Source organism: Mobula hypostoma, chromosome 1, assembly GCF_963921235.1.
Source record: "Mobula hypostoma chromosome 1, sMobHyp1.1, whole genome shotgun sequence".
Taxonomy (NCBI): Eukaryota; Metazoa; Chordata; class Chondrichthyes; order Myliobatiformes; family Myliobatidae; genus Mobula; species Mobula hypostoma.
The window spans coordinates 180,804,031-180,831,030 of NC_086097.1; the positions used below are offsets into that span (position 1 = coordinate 180,804,031).

At 43.1% G+C, this 27,000-nt stretch overlaps 1 protein-coding gene and 1 long non-coding RNA gene across 2 annotated transcripts in view; one reads left to right on the top strand and one right to left on the bottom strand.

The window, feature by feature from the left end:
* Positions 1-1,904, bottom strand: part of chpf2 (chondroitin polymerizing factor 2) — a 56,644-nt gene extending 54,740 nt beyond the window's left edge. Inside the window, exon 1 of the mRNA XM_063060953.1 lies at positions 1-1,904. Within this exon, the coding sequence (XP_062917023.1) occupies positions 1-272 (272 nt within the window). The 5' untranslated portion in view covers positions 273-1,904.
* LOC134353079 (uncharacterized) lies at positions 1,899-27,000 on the top strand. The gene is made up of 3 exons (XR_010019542.1): positions 1,899-2,029; positions 16,335-16,424; positions 26,253-27,000. It is a non-coding gene; the product is annotated as an uncharacterized LOC134353079 (long non-coding RNA).

Below are 27,000 nucleotides of genomic sequence, written 5' to 3' on the forward strand. Positions count from 1 at the left end.
CTCAGCACTTTCTTGTGTGGCTTGTTGGGATCCTTGTAATAAGGGACTATCCTTGGCTCATATTCCTTGTTGCCAGTGAACTCCCCTGTTTCAGCTCCAGGATGTCCATTGTTATGGAGTAGCCCTATGCTGTCTCCTGTATCCATGCATGATTCATCCCCATTTCCCTGAGTCCAGGAGGCTCGCAGCAAACTCAGGCTGCAGCCCAACGAGAGCCCCAGGATCAGGGGAAGAGCAGGCCGGAAAAGGGGTAAAAGGGATGTCAAACGCATTGTACAGAGTAAAGCAAGATGTTAGAAGCAGACTGAGAGAGAAGCACAGTAAGAAAGGGTCTGATAGCAACAACCTTGCTACTTGTATGTATAGTATTAAATATCTATTTTTTTAACCTCATACGTAAAACACCAACTGGCACACAGTGATTGGCTTAAACTACATCACAGCACTCTAAGTCTGACTTCCAACAACCACATCCCAGTAAAAACATAAACTAAATATTAATTTTAATTTTTGCACAAAACCATCTTCGGATATCACAGCAATACTCAGACAGAAGGTCAGCTTCAAAAAGAAATTTAAGTGATGCTAACTCAGTTAAACAACAGGTCAAATTTTAAAACGGTCTGATATAGATCAATATATATGCTAACACTGATCCCAATGCCACTGGCATATCAAATAAATAACTTTGTATTTAATGGCAGCAAAAGACTAACCTTGGAAATTTCTTCAAAACAATAGTGATTACTGCAAAAGATAAATTCAACAGAACAAAAACAATATGATTCTGCACTCAGTTAAAATTCTACAGCTATCGTTTTCTTTGCACTTTCCCCTATGTGCATTGTGCACTGGATGTTTTGATATCAGATAAGCCAACATTTGCCCCCTGCAAGCTTCCCCATTGCTCTTGAATTGACAGTGTGGATAGCTATCTTTACAGAGATGAACGTGTTCAACACATAGTAAAAGTCGGCTGGATTGATGAGAGAATGGTTCTGCTCAGGTACTTGTTCTCTTTGCAACTCCAACGGATATATTGAACAGTAGGTAACTGTTAAAGGGCAGGCAAATCAGACAGGCAGGTTCTGTTTATTCTCAATCCTTCCCTGTGCTCAATCAATATAAAAGCGGAATGGCAAACTCTACTTAGGTCAAATAGTTGCATAAAATCCCTTGCTTTCAGGTGTAGTAGTACACACTAAGAAACAAAGCCGTAAACCTATAAGCGCAGGTTAAGATGCACCATTGAGAATCTTATGACAAAAGATCTGCCAGACTATGAAGACTTTATCAGAGGGATGTGATTCGATAGCATGTTTCACACGATTAGTCTCCAATATATAAGGCTCAAAGTAAATTTTGTGGCAGTAATCTCATTGTCATAGAAAAGTCGCAGATCAAACTGGAAGGTTTGTTCCACCTCAGAGCTCCATGTTTATCGAAACAGCAACTTGAGAGTGTAGCAGGTCTGGCGGTCTCTTCCTGTTGGCTGTCTCTTAGATCAGACCCAACAGATGAGCTGTTCTGGATAGGCCTGGGCTGTCAAACTGGAGAAGAGCTTGACCTCTGGGTTGTCAGGCCGCGATGACGGGTCTCCACTGGCTGTCGGGCCGCAGGGGCCAAATTTACTGTACTGTCAGGTCACGGGAACCAGGTCTCCTGCGCTGTGGACTGGAATCAAGCGTGGTCCTCCTGTGTTTCACACCCCAGCCCCTTGCTTACTAGCTGATCGCTTGAGGATCCACACCACTCCCTGCAGCCGGCCTGCAATCGCTATTCACAGGACCCAGCCCGTCAACCCGAGCTGCGCGCATGCGCGTCCGTTCCTCGGGGCGGTTCGGAAGCGTGCGGTGTGCACGAACGGCACCGGTCACGCCTCGCGCGCGGCGAGTGGGGGCGAGTGGGGGCGGGCGGGGGTGAGGTTCAACGGCCTGGTTGGAGGATCCGCTTTCTCAGGGCAGCACCTCCTCTACAGACGAGACTTGTCGTTCTTTTCGGAACTCAACACTGAATTCAACCATTTTAGGTAACCAGTTTTTCTTTCCACCATCTGGTATAATTTATGTTTTGTTGTCCTCACGACAGTATATTTCCCAATCAAAAACACTACTTCCATCCAGCGAGTCCAAAGACAGGCAGCTCGATTTGTCACGAGAGAGAGAAGCGAGTGTTACTCAACTTTTAAATTCATTAAAGTGGAACTCTCTTCAACATAGACGTGAAGCACACCGCCTGACCTGTTTTTACAAAATGTTAAATGGTCAGCTCGACATAGACTACCAATCCCATATCAAACTATTAGGAGCAGACGAGGGCCCTCAACTCAATTTGAAGTACTACCTACCAAGTCAGATGTGTACAGCAATTCATTCCCCCTCCCCCCCGCCAGCACAATTAAAGCATGGAATAATCTTAATCCTAACACAGTTACACAACCAAACCCAATTAAATTTAAGGCAGTTTTTCTTCTTCAAAAATCTCCTTCTTAAACCCTCCCTCCGCCACCTCCAGTTTAAATTCCATGCGGAATATTTTGGAGGATCAAGAACCAATCGTTCCGATGGAACCTGTAAAGATTATAGATCGTTCTTTATTTCACCCTGTCAGCATCTGCAGCGTTCTCGTATTGTGATATTTCTCCTCTGTTCTCATCTCACTCGAATAAACTCTTCTCGGGCTTCCAGCCGGGTACAAATATCTATCTTGACCAATGTTTCAATGACGAACTCTGCCATCTTCATCAGAGATGATGCCTTGGTATGTCCAGTCCGGTTGTACCCCCGCGTCCGTCCCTCCTGATTGGTTAGTCTTCATCCAATCAGGATTTCGCTGCCCCGACTTGTTTACAATGACTGCCAGCTCTTACTCCGAGCAAGTCCTTGGTCTTTGTTAAAGTTATTTTCCTCTAGTTTTACTTCAATGGCTTCCTTCACCAGGTAGCCCCAAAAGCCATTGGCGCAGCACAGTAGTTTTGTGTCGTTGAAGTCAATCCTATGGCCATTGCGAATGCAATGTTCTGCTACTGTCGATTTCTCCGGGTAACCCATACGGATGCATCTCCTATGCTCCTTGATGCAGTTTTCCATCTGTGTCTGGCCAATATAAGCTGCTTCGCATTCACAGGGAATGCTGTAAACGCCAGCCATCCTGAATCCCAGGTCATCTTTGACCCGCATAAATTGTAATTTGAGCTTCCTTGTGAGTTTGTGGATAGCATTAATCCGGTATTTCTTCAGAAACCTGGCGATTCCCCCAGAAACCGTGGAAATTTTAGGAAGCCAGCCGTAGCGACAGATTCCTCTTCGTTGATGGGTTTTCTAGTCTTTCCATCAGCTCTTTTAAGGGCCCGATTGATTTACTTCACCTTGTAGTTATTCTGCAGGAACAACATGCGTAATCGTCTTATTTCCTCGTGGAGACTCTCTGGGTCCGAAACACTATGGCTTTTGGGACTGCCTAGTGAAGGAAGCCATTGAGATAAAACTAGAGGAAAATAATTTTAACAAAGAATAAGGTTCTAAGTAAGAACTGGAATTCGATTGTAAACCTGATTGGATGGGGACTAACCAACCAGGCAGGATGGACGATGGGGTATAAATACCACCAGATTAGACATGCCCAGGCATCATCCCTGATGAAGATGGCAGAATTTGTCATCGAAATGACTTTTAAAATCGATACCTGTACTCAGCTGAAGCCTGAAAAGAGTTCATTCATCATATATGCTGGGAAAACACTATATCCTTGTTCTATCTCACTCCTTTTACATCTGCTGCGGACTGATCCGCCAGATTACTACAACTTTGTTACCCTGTCAGCAAGTCTCAGAAACACTTAATGCATAATCTGGCAGTATGAATGCTGACTTCTCCCGTTTCAGGTAACTTGCTCCCTCTCTATTTATTTTCTGTCTCTCCTGATCTGCCCAGTTCCTCCCACACCTGTCCAGCTCCCATAGTCCGGATTCTTTCTCCTTTTCCATACGATCTGCCCATCATGCACGCACTCTTCCCATTATTCCCATTCCATGCTCCACCTTCTACTCTGATCACATTCTATCACCTGCAGCCTCCATCTAACACCTCTTAGCCTCTGTCACTAGCTTTAACTCTTCCCACCTCCATCTACCTCTCCTCACCTGGATCCACCTGTCACTTACAAGCTCTCATTCAATTCCTGACTGCTTCCCCTCTGTCTTTCAGTCTAGAGTCAGCCCAGTATAAGGAGACGAGGGAAGGAGTGGAGCAAGATTTCCATGTGCTCCAAACTTGTTGACTAACCTTCTGTTTGGGACTCTTGTATATAAAATTATGAAGACTGTAGATAGGATGAATGCATGCAGGCTTTCTCCTGGGTGATAATAGAACTGGAGGTCATAGGTTCAGGGTTTTCTTCAAGGGAAATCTGAAGGAGATCTTCTTTACACAGAGAGTGGAATGAGCAGCCAGCAGAGTGGTAGATGCTGGTTCAATCATAACATTTAAGAGAGATTTGGATACATACATGGATGGGAGGTTTGGAAGGATATGGTCTAAGTACAGGTAGATGGGACTAGGAGGAATATTAGGTCAGCATGGACTGGATGGGCAGAAGGGCCTGTTTCTATGCTGTGGTTCTCTATGACTTCATTGAAAGCCACTTAAAATCCAACTACTGTATCTATTCTCATAAAAACATTTAATAGAGAGGCAAAAGATTAGCGAGACATGCATTTTCCATGAAGGCAGATGTAAAGTAACTGTTTAATTCTTCAGCTATTTCCTATTTCTCATTATCAATTCAATAAGGAGCTATATATCTGCCCTGACTTTTTAGAGAAGTACAGCACAGAAACAGGCCCTTTGGCCCTTTGGCCCTTCTATTCCATGCCAAGACCATTTCAACTGCCTACTCCCATCAACCTGCACTGGCCCTCCATGTCTTTATTATCCATGTACCTATCCAAACTTCTCTTAAACATTGAAATCGAGCTCGCATGCACCACTTGTGCTGGCAGTTCATTCCACACTCTCACAACCCTCTAATATTTCCCATGACCTCCAGTTGTAATCTCACCCAACCTTACTGGGGGAAAAAAACCAGCTTGCATTTACCATATATATATCCCTCATAATTTTGTACACCTCTATCAAATCTCCTCTCAATCTACTATGTTCTAAAGAAAACGGTCCCAACCTATTCAATTTTTCCTTACAACTCAGGTCTTTCAAACCCAGCAACATCTTCGTAAATTTTCTCTGCACTCTTTCCAAAGTTCAAAAAGTAAATTTTAGTATCAGAGTATATACTTGTTACCACAAACAACCCTGAGATTCTTTTTCCTGTGGGCATACTTAGGAAATCTATAGAATTGTAACTGAAAATAGATCTACCAAAACTGCACACAATGCTCTAAATTAGGCCTCACCGATGTCTCAAACAACTTCAACATTACATCCCACCTTCTGTACTCGATACGTTAATTTATGAAAGTTAATGTGCCAAAGTGTTTGTTTACAACCCTATCTATCTGTGACATTGCTCTCAATGAATTATAGACTTGTATTCCCAGATTCCTTTGTTCAACTGCATTTGTCAGTGCCCTACCGTTCACTGTGTAAGACCTACCATAGTTAGTCCTACGGAAGTGCAAAACCTTGCACTTGTCTGCCTTAAATCCCATCTGCCATTTTTCCAGCTGACACATATCCCTCTGCAAGCCATGATAGCCTTCCTCACTGTCCACTACACCTCCAATCTTGGTGTTATTTACAAATTTGCTGATCCTGTTATCAGCATTATCATCCAGATCATTGATATAGATGACAAACAACAAAGGACCCGGCACCAATTCCTGCCACTAGTCGCAGACCTCCAGTCAGAGAGGCAATCATCTACTACCACTCTCTTGCTTCTCCCACAAAGCCAATGTCTAAACCAGTCTCACCCTGAATGCCAAGCAACTGAACCTTCCTGACCAGCCTCCCATGCAGAACCTTATCAAATGAGTGGCTAAAGTCCATACAGACAACATTCACTGCCTTGCCTTTATCCACTTTCCTAGTAACTTCCTCGAAAAACTCTATAAGGTTGGTTAGACATGATCTACCAAGCACAAAGCCATGCTGACTATACTTAATCATTCCATCCCAATGTCCACTTCTGAGCAACCGAGGAGGGCTCTGGGGAGACTCAAACATGGCAAAGCATTGGGACTGAATGGTATGAACCCTAAGATCCTGAAGGAGTGTGCTGAGCAGCTGTGTGGAGTTCTCCAGCACATTTTCAGTCTGAGTCTGAACCTGGAAAGGATCCTGACTGTGTGGAAAACATCATGTGTGGTCCCAGTACCCAAGAAGGGCCAACCAACAGTCTTGAATGACTACCGTCCAGTGGCCCTGACCTCACACGTTATGAAGAGCCTAGAGAGGCTGGTTCTGGTTCATCTCTGACCCTTGGTCAGATCAGCCCTCAATCCCCTGCAGTTTGCCTACAAGGAGAATATTGGAGTTGATGATGCTGTTATCTACCCACTGAATGGAGCATACTCCTGGCAGCACAGTGACGATCGTGTTTTTTGATTTTTCTATTGCCTTCAATACCATCCAGCTCCATTGCTGCGTGGAAAAGCCCTGTACAATGCAGGTTGGCACTTCCATTGTATCCTGGATAATGGACTACCCTGACTGGCAGAACACAGTTTGTGCGGCTTCAGAGCTGTGTGTCAGACATGGCTATATGCAGCACTGGGGGCCCACAGGGGACTGTATTGGCTCCCTCCCTGTTTGCCCTGTATACCTCGGACTTTAGATACAACACTGAGTCATGTCATCTGCAGAAATTCTCTGATGACTCAGCAATAGTTGGGTGTATAAAGGGAGGACAAGAGGATGAATGCAGGGCCCTGGTGGAGGGCTGTATCGAATGCTGCAGGCTGAATCGTCTAGCTTAACATCAGTAAGACAAAAGAGATGGTGAAGGACTTTAGGAAGACCAAGCCTGCGCTGCTCCCTGTCGCTATTGATGGTGAGGATGTGGTGAGGACCTATAAGCACCTAAGGATGCACCTGGACAACAGACTTGAGTGGAGCACCAACAGAGAGACTGTGTACAAGAAAGGCTAGAGTTGCCTCTACTTCCTGAGGAGACTGAGATCTTTTGGAGTGTGCAGGCCTCTCCTTCACATGTTCTACCAGTCTTCTGTCACCAGTACAATCTTCTATGCGGTGGTGTGCTAGGGAAATGGCATCAACACAGGTGATGCCAACAGGCTCAATAAACTGTTTCGAAAGGCTGGCTGTGTTATAGGAGTCAAACTGGACACACTGGCGGCTGTGGTAGAACAAAGGACCCCATGGAAAACTCTGGCAATTCTGGACAATGTTTCTCACACTCTGCATGCCACCTTGGCTGAACAGAGAAACACTTTCAGCAATAGACTAAGACAACTGTGCTGCTCCGAAGAGTGCTATATGAGGTCATTCTTACCCTCAGCTGGCTCTACAATGAGTCAACCTATAGCCGGAGAAGTGATGACCCCTCCTGTTAAACTGTTATTAACCTCTTTTAAACTCTGTTTACCACACCTTGCTATCACGGACACCCTGTGGAATACTGTGCAATACTACCATCACTTCTTATCTGGACGGGGTGAATGTACACACATTACTGTATAATATTACGGTAATTCTTGCACTACCGTCATATCAGTATGAACTTGTAAATCTGTAAATCTTGTAATATTTGGCTTGTAAATCTTCTACATCTTATTTTTAAGGTAATTTATATTTATTCTTTGTTATTTCTCTTCTAATATTTGTATATCTATGCACTTGTAATGCTACTGTGACACTGTAATTTCCTTTGGGATCAATAAAGTATCCATCTATCCAAATACTTGTATATCTGGTCCCTTACATTTTACTTAACTATTAAAACTCTTACATTTTTTATGTCTGGTGTTAAGTCTTCATAAATTTCATCTTTCTTTATATCCTATTCCTTGATTTAATATCTTTAAAATTTCAACTGTGGGTGAATCAATTTACTTTTTGGGTTTTGTGCCTTGAAGGAATACATTTCTTTTGAAGATAATGGATCATTAAAATTTTAATTTTACATTAAATAACAGCATTTAAGATATTTGGATAAGTACTTGAGTAGTACTTATTTAGAGGAGTATGGACCAAACACAGGAAAATTGAACTAGTAGGCACCTTGGTCAGCATAAGTGAGTTTGACTTAAAGACCTGTTTCCATTCAGTATTAGCAACACACATCAAAGTTGCTGGTGAACGCAGCAGGCCAGGCAGCATCTCTAGGAAGAGGTACAGTCGACGTTTCAGGCCGAGACCCTTCGTGTTCCATTCAGTATTACTCTGTCTCTTTTTGACTAAATTGATATCCACCATTCTCAGAACTCTGATGCTGGAATGGCACATTACTACAGTTCTACCATTAATACTATGATTTCAAGCAAACACATCTCCAAACTCAGAGACTTGGGGCTCAATATCTCCCTTTGCAACTGGACCCTTGACTTTCTGACCATCAGTAAAGGTAGGCAGCAACACCTCCATTGCAATTATTCTCAACTCTGATGACCCACAAAGTGGCATCTTCAATCCCTCATTCCATCCCTTATACACTCATGACTGTGTAGCAAGATTCTGCTCTAACTCCTATCTACAAGTTTGCAAATGATGCAGTTTCAGTGGGCCATATCTTAAATAATGATGAATCAGAGTACTGGAGAGATAGAGAGCCTAGTGACAACCTTGTCATCAATGTCAGCAAAACAAAAGAGCTGGTCATAGACTTCGGGAAGGAGGCAGTGTACGTGCTGCTATTTATATTGACAGCTGAGGTCAAGGCGGTTGAGAGCTTCAAGTTCCTAAGAGTAGAGACACCATGGTCAAGAAACCTCTAATCCTCAGGAAGATAATGAAATTTGCAAAATCCCTTTGATGCTCAACAAGGTATATTCATGAACCATAGAGAGTCTCCTCTATAGATGCATCATGGGTTGGTATGGCAATTGCTGTGCCTGTGACTGCAAGAAACCATAGAGCTGTGGACACAGCACACCACATCACAGAAACCAATCTCCACTCTATATACTCTGTATCTACTTTTCGTTGCCTCAGTAAACCAGCAATATAATCAAGACCCCACCAACCCTGCACATTCTCTCTTCTACCTCTCCCGTCAGGCAGATGATATAAAACCCCGATACCACCTACTACCCAGGTTCAAGGATAGCTTTAATCCCACTGGTATAAGACTATTGAATGTTCCCTAGTATGATAAGGTGGGCTCTTGATAAGAGCCAATCTACCTCATCATGACTTTGTGCCTTATTTTCTAACTGCACTGCACTTTCTCTGTAATGCTAAAACAGATTTGAGGGATTAAAGGTCATTCATTTTTTTTATTTGTTTAATTGAAAGGAGGGTTATATGCTAATTAGGGACCAAAAAAGAGGTCCTGAGGAATCAGAGATTGTGACTGCAGGGTATACTTTGCATTGATTATGCCTAGAGTAGAGGATAAAGTTAGTTACAGTGTAGATTAAAGATATTAGATGGGATAAGCATAGAAAAATAGGTATTAAATAAATTGACATACCCAACCTAAGTAGGATATGTCCTAAACGCAGAGGGAAGAAGCAATGAAAGATTATTTACTCCAGATGGTGCTAGTGAGCCAATGTTAGGCATATTTCAACATTTACCTTCCAAATCAAGATAGATTGAAGGATATTTTAAAGTGTTGTTCACAAATACATATTCTACTTTCATGGTATTTCAAGAGTACCTGCTTTAGTAAACCACCAGCTGGGTGGTTCTTAGGATAATATAAACTTTTTACATCATGGAATTCTTTAGGGGTCGATAGAATCATAAAACACAGAAGGTTATGGCAGTGTTTAGAGTTACAGGACTGGATTCGTAATTTTGAACTGACCTGAGTTCAAATTCTACCTTGGTGACTGTGAAACTTAAACTTATGCTAATAATCTAGTATTTAAATAAAACTAGTAATGATGACCGCAAAGTTACCAGCTTGTCATTAAATACACATCGGGTTTACAGGCGTCCTTCAGTGGAGAAAATCTGCCATTCTAATGTTCCATCAGAAATGGCTGAGAAAATGGCAACAGATATTGACCTGGACATAATTGCCCTCCTCACAAATATATTGTAATTGTTGTATAAATTGAAACAAAGCTGGGACCCCTGCTCTTTGTGTTTTTTATAAATGACTTAGATGAGGAAGTGGAAGTGTGGCTTAGTAAGTTTTCAAATGACACAAATATTTGTGATGTTGTGATAGTGTAGAAGATTGTTGTAGATTACAATGAGATATTAACAGGATGCAAAGTTAGACATAGAAGTATCAGATGGAGTTCAGTTTGGAGAAGTGTAAAGTGATACACTTTGGGAGGTTGAACGATAACAGTGTACAAAGTTATAGGCAGGATTCTTAGTAGTGTGGAGGAACCGAGGGATCTTGGGGATCCACATGCACAATTCCCTCAAAGTTGCTGTGCAAGTTGATAAGTCAGTGTGTTGGTCTTCATTAGTCAGGGGAATTGAACAAGTGCTACGAGGTAATGTTGGAGCTCTAGAAAACTCTGGTTAGACCAGACTTGGAGTATTGTGTTCAATTGCGGTCCCCTCATTATAGGAAGCATGTGGAAGCTTCAGAAAGAGTGCAAAGAAGATTTACAAGGATGCTGCCTGGATTGGAGAACATGTCTTATGAGGAAGGTTTGAGTGAGCTTGGGCTTTTCATTTTGGAGCAAAAAAGGATGAGAGGAAACTTGATAAGATGATAATGTGTATAAGATGGTAAAAGGCATAGAAAGAATGATAACCAGCACCTTTTTCTCCCAGGATAGTAATGACTGATATGAGAGGACATACTTTTAAGGTAATTGGAGGAAAATGTAGGGGGATATCAGACTGTTCTGTGTTCTAAAGTAGCCCCACTGATTAAGCCACATTGTTGTCCTCACAGAATCATACCTTTCAGGTAATGTGCCTGATTTTTCCAATATATCCCTGCATGTGTCCTGCCTTACCCACACCACCTGAGGTGCCAGGTCAGAAGTGAGTTGTTAGGTCTAAATTCAAGAACTTTCTACACTACAACAGCTCAAGAAGGAAACTAACAACCATTTTCTCAAGAACAACTAAATACTGCTCTTGCTGGACCTGTTAAGCTCCAAAAATCTGAAACATTTAAAAAATCGTTCAATGTGCCTTTTTAAAAGAACTATTCATTCCATAATCCCTCTCACAACACCTTCTCCTATCCTTGAATGCCAGCAGATGTACTTTTGCATGCTCTGTGGTCTGTCATTTAGGATCATGGGACTTTGATTCCAAAAAAAACCTGAATCATTTGGTCTAAAGCAAAACTTTCAGACAATTAATCCATTTTGGGCTAATCATAGGGTTCCCATCATCGCATCAGCCAATCACAGCTAATTCATTTCGTTCCCTTTGGGATCAAAAATTGGTTAAGTGCATTGATTGAGCACCCTGACAAAGAACTTGCTGGAATTTTAGCCAAGCTGTTTTAGTGAGATGCTTCCTCAGCAATACTTAGCTCAAAAAAGAAGCCCAATCTGTTCTTGTTCAACTACAACGTTCACCTCTCAATCATGAGTAATGAGTAATCAGTAATCAAGACCAGCTCCAGTTCAGTACTAACTCCAAGTAAACTCATCACCCCTCCCTTTTCAACTTAATCCTTGAATTTTTGACCAATAGACTGCAATCAACAAGGATAGGCAGAAACACTCCATGATGATTATTCTCAACACTGTTGACTTACAAGGTTGTATCCTCAGCTCTCTACCCTACTCCCTATAAACTCATGAATGTGTGGCCAGGTATTGCTCTAACTATCGTCAGATTTGCAGATGATAGCGGCATAGTGGGTCATATCTCAAATATTGATGAGTGGAAGTACAGAAATGAGATAGAGATCTTAGTAACATGGTGTCCTAACAATAACCTTTCCCTAAATATCAGCAAAACAAAAATCTTACCATTGACTTCAGGGAGAGGTGTAGTGTATATGCTTCTATCTCCGTCAAAGATGTTAAGGGCAAGAGGAATGAACATCATTAATTGCCTGTTCTGTTCCAACAACATAAACATCACTGCTAGTAAAGCTCACCAAAGGCTCTACCTACTCAGGAGGCTAAATAAATCTGCATGCCCCTGTTGACCCTTATCAATTGCTATCAATGCACCAGGGAAAGCATCGTACCTGGATGCATCATGACTTGATATGGCAACTGCTCTGACAACGACCGCAAGAATCAGAATCAGCTTTTTTATCACCGGCATATGACGTGAAATTTGTTAACTTAGCAGCAGCAGTACAATACAATACATGATAATATAGAAAAAAGATCAATTACAACAAGTATATATATGTATATTAAATAGTTAAAATAAAAATAGTGTAAAAACAGAAATAATATTAAAAACAATGAGATAGTGTTCATGATTTAATGCCCATTTAGGAATTGAATGGCAGAGAGGAAGAAGCTGTTCCTGAATCACTGCCTATGTACCTTCAGGCTTCTGTACCCACTTCCTGATGGTAACAATGAGAAGAGAGCATGTCCTGGGTGATGGGATTCATTAAAAATGGACGCCAACTTTCTGAGGCAGCTCTCCTTGGGTACAGAATCTAGTAACCAAGATGGAGCTGACTAATTTAACAACTTTCTGTAGCTTCTTTCAGTCCTATGCAGTAGCCCTCTATACCAGACAGTGGTACAGCCTGTCAAAATGCTCTCCATCGTACATTTGCAGAAGTTTTCGAGTGTTTTAGATGACAAACCAAGTATAGCCACTGTCTTGCTTTCTTTAAGCTGCATTGATATGTTGGGACCAGGTTAGGTCCTCAGAAATCTTAACACCCAGGAACTTGAAATTGCTCACTCTCTCCACTTCTGATCTCTCTATGAGGATTGCTTTGTGTTCCCTCGCCTTACCCTTCCTGAATTTCATAATCAACTCTTTGGCCTTACTAACATTGAGTGGAAGGCTTTTGCTGGGACACCACTCAACTATTTGGTGAATCTCACCCTTGTACGCCCTCTCAACTCCATCTGAGATTCTATCAACAACGGATGTAATATCAGCAAATTTATAGATGGCATTTGAACTATACCTAGCCACACAGTCATGGATATACAGGGAGTAGAGCAGTGGGCTAAGCACACATCCCTGAGGTATGCTAATGTTCTTCAGCGAGGAGGAGCTATTATCACAATTCCACACAGATTGTGCCCTTCGGGCTAAGAAGTTGAGGATCAAATTGCAAAGGGAGGTACAGACGCACAGGTTCTGTAGCTTATTGATCATGACTGTGGGAATGATGGTGTTAAGCGCTGAGCTATAGTCATAGACATAGGTGTTTGTATTATTCAGGTGATCTAGGGCCATGTGAAGAGCTATTGGGGTTGCATCTGCCAGGGATCTATTGTGGCAGTAGGCAAATTGTAGTGGGTCCATGTCCTTTCTGAGGCAGGAGTTGATTCTAGCTATGACCAACCTCTCAAAACATTTCATCACTGAAGATTTTAATGCTACTAGACGATAGTCATTAAGGCAGCAGCTCACACAACTCTTCTTGAACATTAGTATAATTGTTGCCCTTTTGAAGCAGGTGGGAACTTTCCACCGTTGCAGAGAGAGGTTGAAAATGTCCCTGAATACGCCTGCCAGTTGGTTGGCACCCTCCTGAAAAACAGCCTAACATCGGCCTACGAGACAGAGATCATGTGGTCACTGGGTGCAGCGGGGATCTTCATAGTTGTAGTCACATTCTCCCTTTCAAAGTAGGCGTAGAAGGTGATGAGCTCGTCTGGTATGAAGCATCGCTGCCATTCATGCTCTTGAGTTTCGCTTTGCAGGAAGTAATGTTCTGCAAACCTTGCCAGAGTTGATGTGCATCGATGTTGCCTCCAACCTTGCTCAGAATTATTTCTTCACTCTTAAAATAGCCCTCTGCAAGTCATACCTGGTTTTCATGTGCAGACCTGAGTCACCAGACCTAAATGCCACGGATCTATCCTCAGCAGATGACGAACCTCCTAATTCATCCATGACTTTTGGTTAGGGAATGCACAGCAAGTTTCGTAGGAACACAGTCATCCACACAGGTTTTAATGAAGTTGGTAACAAATGCGGCATACTCATCCAGATTCAAAGATGAATTTCTGAATACAATCCAGTCCACCAATTCAAAGCAGCCCTATAAGCGCACCTGTGCTTCCCTTGTCTATAACTTCTTGGCCCTCACCACCAGTGTTATGGTCCTCAGTCTCTGCCTATACTTAGAGAAGTACATCCAGGTGATCATACTTTGCAAAGTGTGGGCATGCAATAGCACAGTAAGCACTCTTGATGGTGGTGTAACAGTGGTCCAGTGGGTTGTTTCCTCTGGTACTACAAGTGATTTGTTGATAATAATTATTTAGTGACTTTTTCAGGCAGGCCTAGTTAAAATTCCCCAAAATGATGTTGAAGGCATAAGGGTATGCTGTTTCGTGCATGTTGATCACATTGCTCTGGAGCTTGATTGACATTGGCCTGAGGTGGAATGTACGTCTCTACCAAAACAATCGTTGAACTCTCCCATGGCAGGTAAAATGGCCAACACTTCATTGCAAGGTATTCCAGGTCTGGTGAGCAGAATTGGGACATCACTGACACGTTTTTGCACCAAAAGAAGTTCATTGTGAGGCAAACACCTCCACCTCTCCTTTTGACAGACTCGACATTACTATCCTCTGCCTTCAGGTTTGACCTTCCATGGTGCATCACTTCACGCTTGTCCAGATTGAACTTCATCTGCCACATCTCAGCCCAGATTTGCGTCCTGCCAATGTCCTGCTGTAATCTACGACAACCTTCTCCCCTATCCACAATACCACCAACCTTCATGTCATCTGCAAACTTATTAACCCACCTTTCCTCTTCTTCGTCTAAATCATTCATAAAAAACACAGAGCAGGGATCTCAGAGCAAACATCAGAGCAGGGAGCTCAGATCTCAGAGCTGTTTTGCTCTGCTGAACATTGTGGGCAGGCTATGCTGGTTGCTGGAATACCTGGTGACACTTGCGGACAACCCCCAGTAGATCCTTGGGTTATGTTGGTTGTTAACACGATGCAATTCCCTGTATGTTTTAATTTACATGTGATAAATAAATGAATCTCAATCTCAATCTGAACAGATCCCTGTGGAACGCTACTAGTCACTGACCTCCATCTATTCCCACTACTGCCTTCTATAGGCAAGCCAATTCCAAATCCACACAGCCAAATTTCCATAGATCCCATGCATTCTGACTTTCTGAATGAGCCTACCATGGGGAGCCTTGTTAAATGCCTTACTAAAATTCATATACACAATGTCCACTGCACTACGTTCATCAATTTGTCTTGTCACTTCCTCAAAAAAAATCAATCAGACTCGTACAGCGTGTACAAAGCCATGCTGACTATCCCTAATTAGACAATGCTTCTCCAAATACTCGTAAATTGTGTCTCTGAGAATTTTCCCTTAATAATTTGTAAGACTCACTGGTCTGTAGTTCCTAGAATTATGCTTAATACCTTTCTTGAACTACTGGTGTGAGCAGGGAGGATACAAAGATCATTGCCAATGGCACAGCAATCTCTTTCCTCACTTCCTATGGTAATCTGGGAATATCCCATTGGCCCTGGGGACTTACTTATCCAAACTGTTTTAAAAACTTCCATCAATTTGTTTCTTTTTTGGCAGCAGTACAGTGCAAGACATAAAAATATACTCCAAGACACAATAAAGAATACAATAAATAGTACAGAAAAGGAATAGCAAGGTAGTGCTCATGAACCATTCAGAAATCTGCATCTGTGGAAAGAGAAACAATTAACATTTCAGGTCTGGAACATTTAGTCAGAACTGACAAAAAGAGAAACAAGTAAATAAACCAAATGATCATAAGACCCTGTTGGGCATTAATTACACAAGTCTAGTTCATTAGTGAGACCAGCAGCAGAGGAGCTGATAAGCCTGATTGCTCAGACCAGGCCCTCGTTCCACAGCCTTGCCTGTTTCAGTCACCTAGGGATGGAGGCACCAGAAGTGGTGTGAGGGAAAATAGAAGTGCAGCAAGCATGCTAGAATCCATGCTAAAGGCTAACCCCTGCAGGCTGGCTCACCCGTCAATATTGATCTCCACGTTTCACTCCCTGGAAAACAAGCAGGACTACCTTCGTCTGCAACTGACCCAGCACAAGATGAGAAACTGTTGCATGCTTATTCTTACAGAAGTATGACTCCAGGACAACATCTCAGACACAGCCATCCAACTCGAAGGACCAACCTATTATCATGTGGATAGGAATGCCGTGCCCTCTGGTAAGACTCATGGAGGGGGTCTTTATACTTACATTAACAAATCAGAATCAGGTTTAATATCAGAATCAAATTTAATATCAATGGCATATGTTGTGAAATTTGTTGAATTTATGGCAGCTGTACAGCTGAAACACATCATAAATAAATATAGAGAGGAAACTCAGTTACATTAAGTACATATATATATATATAAAATAGTTAAAATAAGTGCAAAATAACAGAAATAAAAAAGTAGTGAGTTAGTGTCCATAGGTTCAATGTCCATTTAGAAATCAGATGGCAGAGAGGAAGAGCTATTCCTGAAATGCTGAGTGTGTGGCTTCAGGCTTCTGTACCCTCTTCCCAATGGTATAACCATACTAGATCTAGTACTAGGTAATGAACCGGGTCAGGTCACAGATCTCTCAGTGGGTGAGCATCTGGGGGACAGTGACCACCACTCCCTGGCCTTTAGCATTATCATGGAAAAGGATAGAATCAGACAGGACAGGAAAATTTTTAGTTGGGGAAGGGCAAATTATGAGGCTATAAGGCTAGAACTTGTGGGTGTGAATTGGGATGATGTTTTTGCAGGGAAATGTACTATGGACATGTGTTCGATGTTTAGAGATCTCTTGCGGGATGTTAGGGATAAATTTGTCCCAGTGAGGAAGATAAAAAATGGTAGGGTGAAGGAACCATGGGTGACAAGTGAGGTGGAAAATCTAGTCAGGTGGAAGAAGGCAGCATACATGAGGTTTAGGAAGCAGGGATCAGATGGGTCTATTGAGGAATATAGGGAAGCAAGAAAGGAGCTTAAGAAGGGGCTGAGAAGAGCAAGAAGGGGGCATGAGAAGGCCTTGGCGAGTAGGGTAAAGGAAAACCCCAAGACATTCTTCAATTATGTGAAGAAAAAAGGATGACAGCAGTGAAGGTAGGACTGATTAGAGATAAAGGTGGGAAGACGTGCCTGGAGGCTATGGAAGTGAGCGAGGTCCTCAATGAATACTTCTCTTCGGTATTCACCAGTGAGAGGGAACTTGATGATGGTGAGGACAATATGAGTGAGGTTGATGTTCTGGAGCATATTGATATTAAGGGAGAGGAAGTGTTGGAGTTGTTAAAATACATTAGGATGGATAAGTCCCCAGGGCCTGACGGAATATTCCCCAGGCTGCTCCACAAGGCGAGGGAAGAGATTGCTGAGCCTCTGGCTAGGGTCTTTATGTCTTCGTTGTCCACAGGAATGGTACCAGAGGATTGGAGGGAGGCGAATGTTCAAAAAAGGTAGTAGGGATTGTCTGGGTAATTATAGACCAGTGAACCTTACGTCTGTGGTGGGAAAGCTGTTGGAAAAGATTCTTAGAGTTAGGATCTATGGGCATTTAGAGAATCATGGTCTGATCAGGGACAGTCAGCATGGCTTTGTGAAGGGCAGATCATGTCTAACAAGCCTGATAGAGTTCTTTGAAGAGGTGACCAGGCATATAGATGAGGGTAGTGCAGTGGATGTGATCTACATGGATTTCAGTAAGGCATTTGACAAAGTTCCACGCGGTAGGCCTATTCAGAAAGTCAGAAGGCATGGGATCCAGGGAAGTTTGGCCAGGTGGATTCAGAGTTGGCTTGCCTGCGGAAGGCAGAGGGTCGTGGTGGAGGGAGTACATTCAGATTGGAGGATTGTGACTAGTGGTGTCCCACAAGGATCTGTTCTGGGACCTCTTCATGATTTTTATTAACGACCCGGATGTAGGGGTAGAAGAGTGGGTTGGCAAGTTTGCAGACGACACAAAGGTTGGTGGTGTTGTAGATAGTGTAGAGGATTGTCAAAGATTGCAGAGGGACATTGATAGGATGCAGAAGTGGGCTGAGAAGTGGCAGATGGAGTTCAACCCAGAGAAGTGTGAGGTGGTATACTTTGGAAAGACAATCTCCAAGGCAGAGTACAAAGTAAATGGCAGGATACTTGGTAGTGTGGAGCAGCAGAGGGATCTGGGGGTACATGTCCACAGATCCCTGAAAGTTGCCTCATAGATGGATAGGGTAGTTAAGAAAGCTTATGGGGTGTTAGCTTTCATATGTCGAGGGAACGAATTTAAGAGTCGCGATGTAATGATGCAGCTCTATAAAACTCTGGCAACACTTCACTTGTGAGTCTGTTGGGGTCATCTATTGCATCCGGTGCACCTGGTGCGGCCTCCTCTACATCGGTGAAACCCGACGCAGATTGGGGGACCACTTCGTTGAGCACCTCCACTCCGTCTGCCAAAACAGACAGGATCTCCCAGTAGCCACCCACTTCAACTCTGCTTCCCACTCCCATTCAGATATGTCCATACATGGCCTCCTCTACTGCCATGATGAGGCTAAACTCAGGTTGGAGGAGCAACACCTCATATACTGTCTAGGTAGTCTCCAGCCCCTTGGTATGAACATAGAATTCTCCAACTTCCAGTAATTCACTCCCTGCCTCCCTTCCCCCACCCCTTTATCTTTCCCCTTACTGGTTCTTCACCTGGAACCTACCAGCCTTCTCCTTCCCACCTTCCCCCCACCTTCTTTATAGGGCCTCTGCCCCTTCCCCCTACAGTCCTGATGAAGGGTTCCGGCCTGAAACGTCAACCGATCTTCTCCACTGATGCTGCCCAACCTGCTGAGTTCCTCCGGCATGTTGTGAGTGTTGCTTTGACCCTAGCATCTGCAGATTATTTTGTGTCTATAAAACTCTGGTTAGGCCACACTTGGAGTACTGTGTCCAGTTCTGGTCGCCTCACTACAGGAAGGATGTGGAAGCATTGGAAAGGGTACAGAGGAGATTTATCAGGATGCTGCCTGGTTTAGAGAGTATGCATTATGATCAGAGATTTAGGGAGCTTGGGCTTTGCTCTTTGGAGAGAAGGAGGATGGGAGGAGACATGATAGAGGTGTACAAGATAATAAGAGGAATAGATAGAGTGGATAGCCAGCGCTTCTTCCCCAGGGCACCACTGTTCAATACAAGAGGACATGGCTTTAAGGTAAGGGGTGGGAAGTTCAAGGGGGATTTTAGAGGAGGGTTTTTTACTCAGAGAGTGGTTAGTGCGTGGAATGCACTGCCTGAGTCAGTGGTGGAGCCAGATACACTAGTGAAGTTTAAGAGACTACTAGATAGGTATATGGAGGAATTTAAGGTGGGGGCTTATATGGGAGGCAGGGTTTGAGGGACAGCACAACATTGTGGGCTGAAGGGCCTGTACTGTGCTGTACTATTCTATGTTCTATGTAACAGTGTGAAGAGGGCATGTTCTGGGTGGCAAATGCTGCAAAATATATTGTTTTGTGGCAGCAGTACTTTGAAATGCATTATTAAAAAAAACTACAAATTACAATAGGAAATATATAAGTTATCGTATGTTATGTGCTTTACACCCTGGTTCGAAGAAACATTGTCTTATTTATATATATATTATATACAAATATGAGGTTAAATGACAGTAAACTTCACTTGACTCATATGACTTGTTATCTATAAAAATTTAAATTAAGTAAGTAGTTCAAAAAGAAAACTTAAAAAAAGAAAAAAAATAGTGAGGTAGTGCACATGGGATCATTGTTCATTTAGAAATCTGATGGTGGTGGGGAAAAAGCATTTGAGTGTGTATCTTCAGGCTCCTGTGCCTCCTTCTTGATGGTAGCAACGAGAAGAGTGCGTGTCCTGGGTGACTGGGGTTTTTAATGATGGATGCCAACTTTTTGAGGTATTGCTTTTTGAAGATGTCCTTGATTTTGGGGAGGGTAGTGCCCATGACGGAGCTAGCTGAGTTTATAACTTTCTGCAGCTTTTTGTGATCCTGTTCAGTGGACCCTCCATACCAGACAGTGATGCAACCAGTTAGAATGCTCTCCATGGTACATCTGTAGAAATTTGCCAGCAGATTGTGTGAGTGACATATTGAGTCTCCTCAAACTCTTAACGAAATATAGTCGCTGCCTTGTCTTCTTTGTAATTGCATTAATATATTGGGCCCAGGATAGATCTTTAGAGATGTTGATACCCAGGAACTTGAAACTGCTCACCCACATGCCACTACTGATCCCTTGATGAGGACTGGCGTGTGTTCCTTCAACTTCTCCTTCCTGAAGTCAGCAATCAATTCCTTGGACTTATTGATATTGAATGCAAGGTTGTTGTTGCAAAACAACTCACCAGCAAATTTATAGATGGTGTTTGAGCTGGAGTTGAGTGTTTACAGGAAGAAGACTCACACGGACCAGTAGCTGAATTTCCAGTCAAATCATCCAAAGAAGACAATACTTGGTATTGTTAAAGGCATGGCACAAAGAGCAAATATCTTGTGCATAACTAGAGCTGCAAAGGAGGAAGAGTGTAGAAGATCAGAAAAGCATTCAGAAAAACGGCTACCCTATGCACATAATTGAGAAAGGAAGCAACACCACAAGAAAGACAACTTCCACATGGAACGGTTATCGTACAGCTTAACTGAAAGGCTAAGACGAATTTGTCAAAAGTAAGTTGTCCAGTTAATAGCAAAAAGTGAGGACACAATTAAAAGAAGGCAAAACAAAGTGGCACCTAGAAAACCTAAAGAACTGTGTCAGGGAGTTGTGTACTCCATACCAATTTGCCTACCATTACAACAGGTCAACAGTAAGTGCCATTTCATTCACTCTTCATTCAATCAAGGAACATCTGGATGGTGAAGATGCATACATCAGGATGCTCTTCATTGACTGCAGCTTGACATTCAATACTATCATCCCCTCAAAACAAATCAATAAGCTTTAGTACCTTGGCTTCAGTACCTCTCTGCAACAGGATCCTCTATTTCCTCACTTGCAGACTCTTGTGAATTCGGTTTGACAACAACACTTCCTCCATAATTTCCATCAGCACAGGTGCAATGCAGCTTCAGTGCCATATTTAAGTAGGCCAGAACAAAGGTCGTGATGAATCAGCATGTAGGAGGGAGGCTGAAAATCTGGCTGAGTGGTGCCACAATAACAACCTCTAACTCAGTGTCGGCAAGACCAAAGAGCTGATTATTGACTTCAGGAGGAGGAAACCAGAGGTCCATTAGCCAGTCCTCACCGTGAGATCAGAGGTGGAGAGGGTCTGCAAATTTCTGTGGTTATCATTTCAGAGGAACTCTCCTGGGACCAGCACTTAAGTGCCATTACAAAGAAAGCACAACAGTGCCTCTACTTTCTTAGAAGTTTGTGAAGATTCAGCATGTCATCTAAAACTTTGGCAAATTTTGACACTTTGGTGGAGAGTATGTTAACTGGTTGCATTGTGGCCTGGTATGGAAACACCAATACCTTTGTACCAAAAAGCCTACAAAAAGTAGTAGTTACAGACCAATCCATCACAGGTAAAGCCCTCCTCACTATTGAACACATCTACATGTAGCACTGTTGCAGACTTGCCCATCCATCATCAAGGATTCCCATCAGCCAAGACATGCTCTCTTCCCACTGCTGCCATCAGGGAGGAGGTACAGGGTCTCAGGGCCTTCACCACCAAGTCCAGGAACAGTTATTACCCCTCAACCATCAGGCTCCAAAAACTAGAAGGAATAACTTCACTCTACTTCATTTGCCCCATCACTAAACTGTTTCCGAAACCTATGGACTTTCTTTCAAGGACGTCCATAGTTCTCTGTTTAATCCTTATTTGTTTATTATTATTTTTTCTCATTCTTTTTGTATTTGCACAGCTGGGTGTCTGTTGGTTTTTTGCACGTTGGTTGTTTGTCTGTTCCGCTAGGTGTGATCTTTCATTGATTCTATTGTGTTTCTTGTATTTACTGTGATTACCTGCAAAAGAAAGAATCTCCTGGTTGTATATGGTGACATATATTGTATGCACTTTGATAATGCATTTACTCTGCATTTGGAACTCCTCCTTCCTCTTCTTCAGTTCCCCACTCTGGCCTTTCCTCCCATGGTCCATTCTCCTTTCCTATCAGATTCCTTCTGGTTCACAACTTTACCTTTTCCACCTATCACTTCCTGGCTCCTTACCTCATTCCCTCTCCCCCAGACACCTGGCTTCACCTATCACCTTCCAGCTGTACTCCTACCTCTGCCCCCACATTCGTTTTCTGGCATCTCCTCCCTTCCTTTCCAGTCCTGGTGAAAGGAATGGAGTCCAAAACATTGACTGTTTATTCCTCTCTTTGGAGAGAGCGTGCTGCTGCCTTCAATTTGGGGGATAAGGTAGCTCTCAGGTCAGCAAGAGCTGTGCTTTCCTGCACCATCAGGAAAGGAAAATGGGACTGCACACTGAAAATATACAGCCACTTCTGTGACACCAGGGACACACAATGCATGTGGCAGGACATTCAGTCCATAACGGACTATAAGACCACCCTGAGCAACAATGACAGTGATGCTTCTCTTCATGTATCCTATATACATTTTGATGCACTAAATGACGTGATGGTGAGAAAGGCACCCCTTTTCTACCCCGCCCCCCCCCCACCACCCCAAAGGAGCAGCCACTCTGTCTAGCCGTAGCTAGTCAACCCATGCAAAGCTGCAGGGCCTGACAATATACCTGGCTGAGTGCTCAGAGACTGTGCAACCCAGTTAGCAGATGTTCTAACGGACAACCTCAACATATAGAAACATAGAAAACCTACAGCACAATACAGGCCCTTCAATACAATGTTGTGCCGAACATGTACTTATTTTAGAAATTACCTAGGGTTACCCATAGCCCTCTATTTTTCTAAGCTCCATGTACCCTGGTGTGAACATGGTCTGTATCGGATCTCAACACCTTGCTTTGTAGCTGTATCTTGATCTTCCTGATGGAGACCACAGGCAGTCCACATTGACAGCAACATCTCATCATGCTGAGCACTGGCACCCCCAGGGTTGCATGCTCAGTCTGTTGCTATTCACACTGCTAACGCGCAACTGTACTGACATATCCAGTTCTAAGCATATCATTAAGTTTGGCCTAATCGATAACAAAAGTGAAACTGCATACTGGGAGGAGACAGTGCAGTCTGTGAATTGGTATAAGCACACCTGAGTCTCAATGTGGACCATAAGACATAGGAGCAGAATTAGGGCATTCAGTCCATGAATGTGCTTTGCAATTCCATCATGTCTGATTTATTATCCTTCTCAACCCCATTCTCCTGTCTTCTCCCTATAACCTTTGATGCCCTGACTAAAGAAGAATCTATCAACCTTCACTTTAAATGTACCTAATGACTTGGCCTCCACAGCTGTTTGTGGCAATGAATTCCACAGATTCACTACCTCTGGCTAAAGAAATTCCTCCTCATTTCTGTTCTAAATGCACATCCCTCTATTCTGAGCCTGTGCCCTCTAGTCCTAGACACCCCCACCATAGGGAGAACACAACTACAGCTGTGAAGATCCCTGCTGCACCTGATGTCCCTGTGATCTCTGCCTCAGCAGCCAACGTTAGGCTGTCTTTAAAGAGAGTGAACCCTCGCAAGGCGGAAGGTCCCAATGGATTACCTGGTAAGGCTCTAAAAACCTGTGCCAACCAACCAGCAGGAGTATTCAAAGGACATTTTCAACCTCTCACTGCTATGGGTGGAAGTTCCCACTCGCTTCAAAAAGGCAACAATTATACCAGTGCCTAAGAAGAATAATGTGAGCAGCCTTAATGACTATCGCCCCGTAGCATTCACATCTACAGTGATGAAATGCTTTGAGAGGTTGGTCATGACTAGACTGAGCTCCATAGGTCAACAGCAGACGCAATCTCAATGGCTGTCCACATGGCTTTAGACCACCTGGACAACACAAACACCTATGTCAGGATGCTGTTCATCAACTATAGCTCAGCATTTAATACCATCATTCCCACAATCCTGATTGAGAAGTTGCAGAACCTGGGCCTCTGTACCTTCCCTCTGCAATTGGATCCTCGACTTCCTAACCAGAAGACCACAATCGTGCGGATTGATGTTAACACATCCTCTTTGCTGACAATCAATGCTGGTGCACCTCAGGGGTGAGTGCTTAGCCCACTGCTCTACTCTCTATATACACAGGACTGTGTGGCTAGGCATAGCTCAAATACCATCCATAAATTTGCTGATGATATAACCATTGTTGGTAGAATCTCAGGTGGTGACAAGAGGGCATTCAGGAGTGAGATATGCCAACTAGTGGAGTGGTGCTGCAGCAACAACCTGGCACTCAATGTCAGCAAGACAAAAGAGCAGATTCTAGACTTCAGGAAGGGTAAGACGATGGAACACATACCAATCCTCATAGAGGGATCAGAAGTGGAGAGAGTGAGCAGTTTCAAATTCCTGGGTGTCAAGTTCTCTGAGGATCTAACCTGGTCCCAACATACCAATGTAGTTATAAAGAAGGCAAGACAGCAGCTATACTTCATTAGGAGCTTGAAGAGATTTGGCATGTCAACAAACTTCAAAAACTTCTATAGATGTACCGTGGAGAGCATTCTGATAGACTGTCTGGTATGAGGGGAGGGCTACTGCACAGGACCGAAAGAAGCCACAGAGGGTTGTAAATCTAGTCAGTTCCATTTTGGGTACTAGCCTACAAAGTACCCGGGACATCTTTAGGGAGCAATGTCTCAGAAAGGCAGCATCCATTACCAAGGACCTCCAGCACCCAGGGCATGCTCTTTTCTTACTGTTACTCTCATGTAGGAGGTACAGAAGCCTGAAGGCATACACTCAGTGATTCAGGACCAGCTTTTTCCCCTCTGCCATCTGATTCCTAATGGATAATGAACCCTTGGACACCACCTCACTTTTAAATAAACAGTATTTCTGTTTTTTGCACATTTTTTAAATTGTTCAATATACATATATTGTAATTGATTACTTACTTATTATTATTATTTTTATTTTATTTTTAAAAATTTTCTCTTCTATGTTATGTATTGCATTGTACTGCTGCCACTAAGTTCATGTCACATGCCAGTGATAATAAACCTGATTCTGATTCTGATTCATATTGTGATGATATTGCCTGGTCCATCTACTCCACCTCTTTAGCCAAGGGAGCACAGTAGTGCCTCCACTTTTTGAGGTCACTGAGGTAAGCAAGGCTCTCTCGCCTCCCAATTCTCACCGTATTTTACTTAAGCACCATCGAGAGTGTCCTGACCAGCAGCTTCACTGTCTGGTAAGGGAATTTCAATGCATCAGATCACAAGACTGTGCAATGGATAATGAGGACTGCTGAAACAGTTATTGGGGTCTCTTTGATTCCCCCCCCCCCCCGTTAGGATGTCTATCAGAAGCACTGCATATTCAGTGCCTCCAGCATTTGTCAAAAACCCCTCCATTCTTCCCACAATCTCTTTGGCCTCCTGCTGTCAGGCAGAAGGTACTGCAGCATAAAAATCAGAACTGTCAAGCTGGGGAACAGCTTCTTCCCCTAGGGTGTTAGACTTATTAACACTTTGCTGCCACCCAACACACATGTAAACTTTGAATGTCCTGCTGCTACCTCCTATCCAGTCCCTAACTCACAGACACACTCTCATTCTGCGTAGGTCACTTCATTTTTTATTGCTGCTGGTTCACATATTTGTAATGCTGCTTGTTTTGTTAAAATAGTGTATAATTGTTATTACAGTATACTGTCTTATGATATAAACATGCACATCACACGATGTCAACTTGTCAATCTTCAGACCATGCCACTCAGGGGTTGTATGTGCTGGATTATAACTACATGTGCCATGTGTGACAAAATGTAGTGTGTTTTGCACCTTGGTCCTAGAGAAATAATATCTTATTTAGCTATATACATGTGTATAGTTGAATGACAATAAATTTAAACTTGAAGTTAAGTGTTAACTTTCCCTTTCCACAGATGTTGTATGACCTGTCGGTGTTTCCAGTATTTTCTGATTTTATTTCAAATTTGAACATACAACAGTACAACATGACGGGAGGAGAAGATGGCGGTGCGACGCAGTGCACGCGGCCTCTCCGGTGAAATGATATCGTATTTGTTAAATAGGGGGCCGTGCACAATTCTGATTTGATGGAGACAGACGCGAGAAGCACGGAGGAAAATCTGGAGAAACTTCTGAAATGCCCGGTTCACTGCCGCTGCTACTATGCAATCGAGAATCTCCGCCGGGTAGGCCCCAAATCCTTGGCTTTGCCTGTTGCTGACGGCTGGGACTGGGGTCGAAGCGCTCGGCAGAGATGGTGCTCGGTGCTCGGTGTTAGAGGGCTGGTCAGAGGCTCAAAGTTTTCGGACAACTCAGAGTCAGACTGTGGTCAGGTGCTTCCAGGATGCTGCATCGGCAAGTTTGCGGCGCTGAAAGGCTCATGGCAGGAAGAGTTTTCTTTCTTCTCCCGTCTGCGTGAGATCATGGGACTTTTGAGAGACTTTGAACTTTTTTTACCGTGCCCATGGCCTGTTCATCAAGTTACGGTATTGCTTGCACTGTTGTAACTATATGTTATAATTATGTGGTTTTTGTCAGTTTTTCAGTCTTGGTCTGTCTTGTGTTTCTGTGATATCACACCGGAGGAACGTTGTATCATTCCTTAATGCATGCATTACTAAATGACAATAAAAGAGGACTGCGTGTCCTCATAATCCATAA